Here is an 11,098-nt window from a genome sequence, read left to right as displayed (position 1 = left end):
ACTTTAACCAACAAACTATATTTATTCTCTTTATTTTAATACTAAGTAGCTTAAAACAGAAGTTAAAGATTTCCTTTCGTTTATGAGTTGTACTATAAACTGTGCTCGATTGGCCTGACATTTCTCGAAGCATTTTTCCACCAGCCCTGAGCCACTGAGCAGCTAAGCCACTGAGCCGCTGAGCCATCAATCGAGTGCTTTTCAGTTGGGATTTGGTGAAGAGTGGCTTCGCGTTGGCTTCTTGCAATTTCTCGGTCGTGGATCTCGATCAGTTGACGGTTTGCATTTGCGCGTTGCGGACGTCTAGCTTTTACTCGCCCTCCCCCGTACCCCACTCTCACAAACACTGTCTTTAAATCTCGATCCGGAATCGGGAAATATATACTCATACTTCGATCAGTACACGTAGCCGAAATCAAGATGTCGCGGCTGTGTCTGCTGGCCGTGTTGCTAGCTATATCTGGTGTCAATGGTAAGTTTCTGGCCAGACGACGACCGACCGATCCACTACAAATATATATTGTTTCCGCTTTCACTGCGCATACATACAAAACTACAAGATATATGTATAATACGTATTTTTTTCAATTTTTGTTACTGTGCTTGGTGCGAGTGTAAGAAATCAGAGAGCCAGAGCTTGTATAGTCTCTTCCTGAGTATCTGTTCGTTGAGTGCTGAAAAGTGAAAAAGTGCCTACTTAAGGCTTTGAAGTTTGCTTCCTGTACGAATTAGGTAACAGCACCGGTTTTCCCAACTGGTTTTCACCCTGTCGGCCCGCAAGGTCAGCTGTCCTGTCGGGAAAACTGGCAAACTGGTTGGCGGGTAGTGGTTCCGATCACTCTTTCCACTCTTCCCAGTTGCGTAATAAAAAGACTGCCAACTGCCTGCTGAGAACTGCCGAATTGACCTCCAACTTGATTAGTGGCAGCTTTTGCGCCACTCGCTTGGCTAGTCATTCATGCTAATTAGCAATTCAGCCAGAAAGCCAGCCATCGGCATATATTTACATATAGAGCAAAAACGTCAAGCTTCGCAGACTTAGCAGGAAGCTTCCAAGGTTGATGTGTTTGAAATATGCTTTTTATCATTATTTATTATACCCGTTACTAGTAGAGTAAAAGGGTATACTAGATTCGTTGAAAAGTATGTAACAGATAGAAGGTCGTTTCCGACCCTATAAAGTATATATATTCTTGATCAGGATCAATAGCGAAGTCGATTGAGCCATGTCCGTCTGTCGGTCCATCCGTCCGTCCGTCCGTATGAACGCTGAGACCTCAGGAACTATAGCAGATAGAAAGTTGAGATTAAGCATGAAGATTCTTGAGGTCCCGGGACAGCGCAAGTTTATTTCAGCATCCTGCCACGCCCACTCTAACGCCCACTAAAATCGCTAAAATCTCGGTAACTATTACAGCTAGAAAAATGAAATTCATTATGTATAAACGTTGGATGCCAGCGCATCTTATAGTGTTACTAATATCCGGCCACACCCACCAATACGCCCACAAGCCTCAAGGTTTTTCGGATTTTCTAGAAAAGCTGATATCTCGGTAACTATAAGAGATAGAAAGTGCGAATTTATTTTTTCCGATCAAGCCACGCCCACTTTAACGCCCACAAAACCCGAAAAACCAAAAATGCAAAAATCTCGAAAACTATTCGAGCTACAAAATTTTGCTTAGGAACACGTATTTACGAGATGCCACTGCAACTTGCCACGAAGATGCATCCGGCCAAGCCCACTCTAACGCCCACAAACCGCGGAAAACTGTGGCGTCTATAATATTATTAGGAATGCCTTCGTTGACCTTGTATGACTTATTTCTGATTATATCTATCGATTTACCAAAGATTTTTTAAATCTGAACATTATTTCGCTATTCCTGAAGAAATCTAGGTTACAAGGCCATGGGCAGTGAAGTCACCATCAGTTACTCAACATACTTCCTCTGACAATAGGTGGCGCCTTGTGAATTTTCACTATCAAAATTAATATTTTAAAATTGTGTAAAATAGTAACGGGTATCTTATAGTCGCGGCACTCGACTATAGCGTTTCCTCTTGATGCAATTTAAGAAGGCAAAAATAAATCATTTGAAATAAGAATGGAAAGTCCCTTTGAAATGCAAAACATAATCTAAAAGGTAACTGGCTAAGCAGCGGACACAAAGTATATTTATCTTGTCAAGGAGGTTGACATTGCATTATTTGTTGAATTTCGAAGCAGCCAACTTCAGTTTAAGACAACAATTCAGCTATCAAAGTTGGAAAAACAGTGAAATAAATTTACATTTTAATTTACAATAGATTTTTGCCGTGTAGCTCCAAAATCGGAAATACCTGCGAATGAACTTCATGAATATGCAAATCTGACGACTCTTTTCTGTGTGAATTTCATGGTCAACTTTTGCTTTAATTTCTTGCTCACATACTTTATAAACCGTATAATCGTATGTAAAAATACATGTAGGCTTGCCTATTTTTTCAACACCATTGCAGCATCACCGGTATTGCCGATAACTCGAAAAGTTTCTTCTTTCGATTTCACTTTCTTCGGTGCTCGGCGGGAGGTGAAAAACTTGTTTCTAAAACGGTGCATGTTGCCTGCATTATGTAAACGTTGATGTAAAATTTAAGAAACGAACCGTAAAATACAACGGGAATTGAAAACTCCAAATGATTTTATTCACTTTTCGGGAGCTCGGAGCAGATGCTGAGCTTCATTTATGCAACTTGATTGTGACATTGATTTTACTTTTTATTTTATTGATTGGCCATCGCCAGCACCAGCGCCACTGCCAGCGCCAGCGCGTTGCATAATTGCTTTTGGTGGTGATGAAAAATCCGCCAAAAAGTGTACCTAAGAAAAAAATACTTTCATTTCGCCAGCGAGCCATTGCACAAGTGCAAAAAATATATATTAACGGACTTTTGTGCAGCGCTTTTTCAGGTATTGCGAAATCCTTTGAAATCAAATGTGTACAACATGTTTTTAATACAGAAGCCTTTTTCATTTATAGAGCTTTTTATGAGCTGCACATTAGTAGCACGCACGAGTAGAATATTTATTTCACTCACTGTTTCGTTTATGATGGCTTAGCATAGTCACCTAAGAGAACTATTTAGGTTGATTTATGTTTAGTCTCGCACGCGACGTTGACCTTGCTGAGACTTATTAAAGAGCACCTCCTAGAACAGAATTCGGCAGTATGGAAAATACAAATTCCGTGTAACTTAATTAACTTTGATATATGCAGCACCCAGAAAGTGAAGAGGCCAAATTTTATCATCCGAAATTAAAGCCAATTAGGAGGAAAAATAATTTATCACTCTCAAGTGGGACACATTCATTTCATTTAAGTAATCTGCCGCTCCCTTTCTTTTGCAAAAAAAGATATCTTCTCCTTGTAGTATTTTATTTTTTTTTACCGCTCACTTAAAGAAAACGAAATCCACATAATTTAAAACAAAATTAAAATAAATGCGAAAATAGGCAAATGGGTGGGCGAGGAAAACGCGGTAGAGAAAAGGGGGAAAACAGCGGCACATGAGCCATTTAAACGCAAATTTGTTGACAAAGGCAAGTGGTTTTGGCCATTACACACTCAAAAAGTGAACACAGAGGTTTCCACAGGTTCCGTCTCTTTCGCGCGCCCAGATGTCGTCTCTCTCGCGCTGAGTTAACCAAATCGGCGTTATTTACAATTTAAGTGTTGTAAATGCAGAAAAGCAGCAACTGAAACACAGCACACAGCGCGAAAAAACGACAAATGTTGCAAAAGGAAGCGACAAAAACTTTTAAGCAGCTTAACGCACACACTCAGCTGACACAAATACATGGACAGGCGTGAAAAATGAGGCGCAAAGCAGCCACAGAAATGCGTGAAAAATTACTTGAAAATACCAACAGATAAACAACAACAACCAACAACTGAAAACGCTTTACCGATAAAAAAAAATAAAATCATTTACACAAGAAAGAGACGGCCATGGCAGCACAAAAGAGACCGTCCGATCCGGAATGCGAAACGTGCTAAGTGAATATCTGTGCATAAACAACCCAATGAAAGTGTGTCAGCGAAACGAAATCGATTTAAACTCACTTCCAGGGTGAAACACAGCCCTTCCGAACTTATTTCGCACATTAGGCCTTTTTAATAATTTAAAAATTCCGTCACAGCCTAAGAATTTATTAAAATTCAAGATTCTACCATCATTGTTAGAAAACAATAACTATAAAGGAGCTGTTTTCGACTATCGAAATTCAAGAAATAGGAAAGACACGTGCTACATATGGGACGGAAATCAGAAAGCCTTTCTCTAAAGAGGGAATAGTAAATATATTATTATCGTAATGTGGGTTAAATTATTCGGTTAGATATATATTCATAAATCAAGAAATGGTCCTCACATTACAGCATGATAGTATGAAAGGAAGTCAGGACGGAGTTCTACAGAATCGAGACATTCTGGTTTATTCTTTAACCGCGCATTCTACACCAAAAAATAACCTATTATATGGAAGAAAAATCATAAAGAATATATATTTCCTTGATATCTAATGTTTCACTCTCACAAGTGATGAATTTGCCAGGCCATAGGCCTATTCGAATAGTTTGGGAAACCTGGAATACGGGATAAATAGTATCATACGGATATAGTCCGTACCTGCTAGGTTGAGTTTAGTGATTTTGTTTAACCTAATCAACTAAACGAGAAAACTAGTCTTATCTCTAAAACGATATATTCCGAAGTACAGGAAATTCATGGTTTTGTGAAGTCCAATAGCTGAACTGCAATAGGTATGCAAATTGAATTAACTGGCAAGCTTTTCAATATTCACCCTTTTAGCTTTAAGCCTTCGCAGAAATGTTAAATAAATTATGGTCAGGGAAAATGAAAAACACAATGCAACAACAATGCCAAAGAAAACATCAACGGAAAGCAAAAATAATCGCAGAAAAACGAAACAAGAAAACGAAAACTTATTGCATGATGTGCATAAAATAAAGATTTTTCCAGTTCTTCACCAGGTTTTCCTCGTTTTTTGTTCTTCAATTTTATTTATTTTCTCGGGCACATTTAATTTCTGCAGAGCAAGACAGAGGCAATAGTGGGAGGGAGAGAAGGCGAGTGGGAAATGTATCCTTTTGAACGTTACGGTTCTCGGCTTATTTTTAATTATTATTTTCCGCATTGGCAATTTCTTAATTAAGGGAAAAAACAAAAAACGGTTTCCATGTAATTGGCCTTATGACTTTTAAATAAATGTGCAATAAATTTATTATTATTGTTTTTAACCTTTTTACTTTCGTCGTGCCGGTAAAAGTCCGAAGGCATTAATATTTATTCGATTTTGGATGAAAACCTTTTTTCAAAGTTATGGGCAGTAAAGTTATTTTGAGAAAAGCATACATTGATGAGATCCTTTAAGGATTTTCTAATTTTGTTCAGCAAATTAAACATTTCAAATGCAACGCGCATTTAAATGGAAGGTAGAAGGGGAGATAGCTCTATGATGCAATTTTCCTGTTTCCTGTCACTGCGTTGCATGAATGTTGCACATTCCCGCAGTTGGGGACAGTTGGCTGCTACAAGTTTATTCTGTCTGTTCAACTTTTAAGTCGCCGGAGTTGATTTTTTTCATTCAAGAATTCAAATATCCCTTCTGCCTCGGTCAACGTTCGGTGGTGGAGGGGGGAAATGGGGAAACGGGGGTATTAAGCCGCTCAGGGGACATCGCCTCATTAGCCATGACTTCTGGCCTCGTGCCAGTGCCTTGGCCAGTGTTTATGGACATCGATGTCGGTCTGTACTGGTTAATAAATATTAATTAGCCATAATAATTATATGAAAATGGGGTTTCCCACACTCTCCCACTGCGGCGCTATTTTCGCTATTTCTGCTATTTTTGCTCTTTTTTATCCCAACATTTTCATTTGATTTAATTATGGCATTGCTTTGTTATTGTTTATTTTACACATTCCGTTTAAATTAACTGCCAATTTTGTTGCTTTTTTCACCGCATTGTGGCCGCTGCTGTTGTTGGATAAACATACTCGTACACATAAATAACCATAAATTGACCAAGCCCCAACACTCAAATATTTTAGCGAAATATTTCGGTTTTTGTATTGAAAACATGAAAGCTGCGTTTGTTTGGTCAAAATTTAAGTGGTCTCTTTTAAAGTTACCCACTTATTTTTAATCGCTATCCCAACTAGCACAGAAACAAAAAGCCTCCGCAAGTTGAAATAAAAATAACGTATTTATGCCATAAATAAATAGCGAGTGCCAATAAAAAACCAACGCAATAAGCCAAAAGTTAAAAAAGGTACGGAAGAACGTGCAGTTTTTTAGGCCCAATCCATGGACATATTTTTTAGTTTCACTTTCGAAACTTCATAGTATTCGTGGGTGTATTTGGAGTATCGCCTGTCGCCCATATCCCAATGTCCCCTGATCCTGTTCCCATTTTAATTTACTACATACGGAATGTTTTAAGCCTTGTTTAAGGAGAGGAGTTTTCGTAAATAGTAAATTGGTAAAGGTTGTAATTATTGCCTATTTGAAAAAAATGATTTTTGCGTTTCTCCAAGTCTACTTAATTGATTTGCCAGCTTAGAACCTACTGGGAAGTTGTTGGGAAAAATTGACGACAGCAAAAGAAAATCCTTAACCATCGCGTCTTGCCAGCAATATATCAGCAAGCCTATTAACCTTGGCCACTATCCCAGCTTATATAATTGATTATAATTATAATTAATTTTACAAAAAATATTTGGCAATTCTATACAGCTCTGGACTTATTTTTATTGATTGAATTGAAAGTGAATTAAATAGTTAAGCAAATAACTGTATGTTAACCAATTAATAAGAATATATGGTGCCTAAGGAGTGTCCCTGACTAGAGTGGGACCATCTGACCTTCTTGAAGTTAAGGGACAAATAAGTCGATACATTCCGGTATTATTTTGGGCACTGGAAATCATCCCTGAGGCAAGGTTTTTATCTGGCATTTGTTAAGGGTATTTCTAAACTACAAAGTGTATTTAATTTATGAAGATGCTGTTTTATTGCAATATCTAATTGCTTTATAAATAATATAATAAATAATTCCGGACGGGATCCTTCATATTCTGAGTGAAGGCAATTGAAATATCTGCCTTCATGGAGTAAAGTACCAAAAATTGTATGTCATATGAAATATAAAAATCAAATTATGATCAATGGACAAATAGATATCTTCAAATAAAGTCTCTTCCTCTCTAGATAAAGTCCTTCCTTCCTCTTTGAAGCTTAACTAGAATCAACTGTACGGTTCGAGGTGTATAATAATCTCATAACAAAAAAAAATAAAACATAAATTATACATACATGTAAATTAAGTAATATCTATGTATATTGATTTTGATTTATTATACCTTCCAACTGATTTTTAGTCTATTTATACTCGTATACTTACTTTTTGTAGACCATATAAGGGCCATTGAAAAAATGATGCTGAAAAGGTTCTTTAATCTAATCACCAGCTAAATAGGCCACTTTATCTGCATCGGCAAAATTGAATTCTGCTATTTTCGGACTTGGCTATCAATTAATTGGCATTTTCGTGACATGGCAACAATGCGAAATCATAAATCTGACAAATAATTATAATTAAAAAAAAAGAAAATACAGGCATTCCACAGTGCCTATACGTAATGCAATTGTATCCAATAATAGTTTTCATTTAATTAACATTTAGCCCCAAAATGGATATGTTTTATGAATAATTTGAGCGGCATTCAACCGCGAAAGTGGGCGTAATTATAATCGCCCCTAAATCTCATCGATTTTCCCCCAAATAAACCAAACATTTTGGTCGGAACTCGAGTTTGGGAAAAGCGGACTAGTCTGAACTACTGGTGTTTGATTTTAGGCCTATGTTAATCTATGTTAGTCAATTTATATTCATTATAGTTCAACTTTTCCTAAACCGCAGCCGAGCAGAGCAGGCGTTGGGTTTCAAGTTCGAGTACGAAAATATTTATACATTTTCATTAATTTAGTTCCCTCCCTGTTCCCTTTTGTACATTTAATATGATACGTTCTGTTTTTTGCCACTTGATCAAAACGTAAATCGACATTTAATTATAACTTATCTGTTATTTATTCATTTGTTTCATTCGCTTATCGCCCACCCCATCTCGTGGCTTTTTGTAAATGTCAAGCCGCCAAGCCATTTAAGGTTAGATCGGACTCATTAAAAAATTGAAACGCATAAAGGTGGGGATATGAGAGTGTATTAATGCTGCAAAATCATCATAAATATACATTAAGCGATTATATTTTTGTATTTATCCTAGCCCTCATTCCTCATTCCTCCTCCGTAACCATATAAATCCGACGAGTTACATGCCGCCGTACATAAGGTATTATATATATTATGCAATTAATTGCCGGATATTTAAATTCCACGAACCGCTTCACTCTATAAAGAAGTTAATGCGCTGGGTTATGGATTCGTTGGATTTAGCGTGTCGGTCCACAAGCAAATAGGTTTCGTAAATGATTGCATTTCCATTTTACAAGTGGTTTATCTGATTTATTTTGGTTTTCCTTCTCGGCATGAGTCAATTAAAAATCAATTAGGCTAAATACGAATATAATTATCGCAAGCTTAAGTTTTAATTGATAACAAATCAAATAAATCAATTCCTTGCACGGCTTAGCCAACTAATCGAAACTTTTCCATTTTCTGAAACTTCACAGGCCAGGGAAAGGAGAAGGAGGAGTTTCAGTGCCCCTCACATATTGCCAATGGCAACTACGCAGATCCGGCGACCTGTCGTCGGTTTTACCAAGTGAGTTCAACAGCCTTTAATCCTAAATTTCTCAAATGTATCACACCATACCCCTTTGGCACTCCCGATCTTCTAGTGCGTCGATGGATATCCTTATTTGAACCGCTGTCCATCTGGACTCTTCTTCGATGATGTGCAGAAGTACTGCACGTTCCAGGACGAGGCCAAGTGCGGTCCTCTACCAACAAGTAAGTGATTAGAAAAGTCCCAAAACCCAGCCAAAGCGGAGAAGAAAGTGCAACATAAATCAGGGCGAACAAAGAAAATGGGCTAAAAATTGTAAGTGCACTCTATGTGGGGCCAACATTCCTTTGGCCAGGTTTGTTTTTTGTCCGTCTGGGCTGCTAAACGATTTGAAGTTTTGAGAGGGACACAGGGCCCCAGACTAAAAAAAAACCGATGGGGAACATAAAGGCTAACTATATATACGAGTAAATATATGAATAGATATGAATAAAAAATTATATAACTACTCGCCACATATTTCAGATCAATATAACAAACAAACTTTAACAAAAAGGTATAGTTAAGGAGTATTCAAAATGTTAATCCGAATATTACAGTCGCTAACTATGTTTCTATGTGTTAGAAACCTTTTTTAGTATAACTTCCAAAGATATAAATTTGTTTTCCAGTTCGCAAGAACTGAGAGTCGCAGAAAAGTGCAATGCTCAGGCCGGATGTTGTGCATTAGGAAGCAATTTTGGGTAAATGTCGCATAACTCAGTTATGGATGCTACATTATATGTGGGTATTGTTGTGCTTGTGCTGGCCAAACCCGAATCGAACCGCAACCAAAATCGAAATCTCAATATACCCGATGACAAAGCCCAATGGTGTCCAGCACTCCGAGGACACAATCCAAACATTGTCCGCTCTATTGACTTACCTAACGATGCTGCCCAAAGGAGCCACCTTGCCGCAGGGAAAAAGGGCGGTTGGTAGAATGGGCGACGTTTTCACAGAAAGGGCGTGGCGGAGATTAAGCCATTGCCAAGATGAATGCCAAGTACTTTGGCACACCACCCGACCACCCACAGCATTGAGTGCACTTCAAATGGAGCACAAACGCGACAGCTTAAGAATAACCAAGTCTATCTTTAGTTCTCGTCTCACACTCCGGGTCATTCGAATAGCACTTAAAATTCGACACCAGTTACTGCTTAGTGCATTTCATACCTCCTTTTTAACTAATTTCTTACAAGTTCGTTGGCTTAAAATGTTATTATTTTTATGCCCATTAGACTCGGGCATTAGTCACTGGTTTAATGAAGAGAGGATTAAGGTTGATTAAATTAGAGAGTAGGGGTATTAGTACAGCAACAAATACTTCGAACACATACAACAATGGTCATGAAATACTAAAGCTATCTTGCGTTAGACATTCATGGTTCTATAACCTTGATCGCAGCCGTATGGGCATGTGGGCCATAAAAGCTTACATTTGCGATTTAGTTTTCAGTTTTACGGAGCCATACAGCTCTAGTGTCGGACTTTTGCATCGCCCCCTTTACCTTCAGAGCTGGGAAAACGCCCCTGCCACCTTTTTTAACATACACTCGGGAAATATTATTCCGACTTCTGCAACAGCAAATTGAGTAAACTTGTTTATGAACTTTTCGGTCAATCGGCTGACGTTAAATAATTACTAAAAACCAAAGTTTTTGAATAAGGAAGATAAAGGTGGAGAAGTGGGAAATGGGTCTAGTGGTAGAGTCTCCGAGATTTGTATATAAGAAGACCGATAATTCCTAAGCTTAGATTTTCTTTGATCTAAAAATATAATATATTCTGAATTGGGAAATGGTTATATAAGTCTACTTAATTTTGCCCTATTAACTTTAAGATCATCCCCATGGGACTTATACGAAATAGTTTTGCCTTGATGTGTAGGAAAGGATCATGCAAGCAGATACCTCTAGGTAGGTATTTCACTTGCGATCTTCTGACTGAAATTATAATGATTACGACACTTGATAATCTGTTAAATGACCAGTAAACCTATTTATCAGAGTGTTAGAATGTGGAAAGAAGCATCAAAAATCCCACGCTCTCTACACTCTAGAAATAACATAAAAAACATGAATATATAAAGAATTACATAAACTAAAGTTAAAACTTGCCAAAATATAACCAATAATCACTTATTTTAGATTTTCCGTCCAGTGTGCATGGTGTAAAAGGGCTTGGCAAGAGTTTAAGAAGGGGTGAAAGAGGGTGGGTGGGTGTCAAGTGACATATCGCTCACA

General features: G+C 37.7%; 1 protein-coding gene across 1 annotated transcript in view; it reads left to right on the top strand.

The window, feature by feature from the left end:
- Positions 1 to 253: 253 nt before the first annotated feature.
- Positions 254 to 11,098, top strand: part of LOC108102424 (chitin deacetylase 1) — a 42,049-nt gene continuing 31,204 nt past the window's right edge. Inside the window, exons 1-3 of the mRNA XM_017207402.2 lie at positions 254 to 472; positions 8,758 to 8,849; positions 8,926 to 9,037. Coding sequence (XP_017062891.1) covers positions 421 to 472; positions 8,758 to 8,849; positions 8,926 to 9,037 — 256 coding nt within the window. The 5' untranslated portion in view covers positions 254 to 420. The remainder of the gene's footprint in view (positions 473 to 8,757; positions 8,850 to 8,925; positions 9,038 to 11,098) is intronic.

Source organism: Drosophila eugracilis, unplaced genomic scaffold, assembly GCF_018153835.1.
Source record: "Drosophila eugracilis isolate 14026-0451.02 unplaced genomic scaffold, ASM1815383v1 contig_1963, whole genome shotgun sequence".
Taxonomy (NCBI): domain Eukaryota; kingdom Metazoa; phylum Arthropoda; class Insecta; order Diptera; family Drosophilidae; genus Drosophila; species Drosophila eugracilis.
Note: the sequence above shows the minus strand (reverse complement) of the source record. Positions and strands in the feature narration are given on the sequence as shown.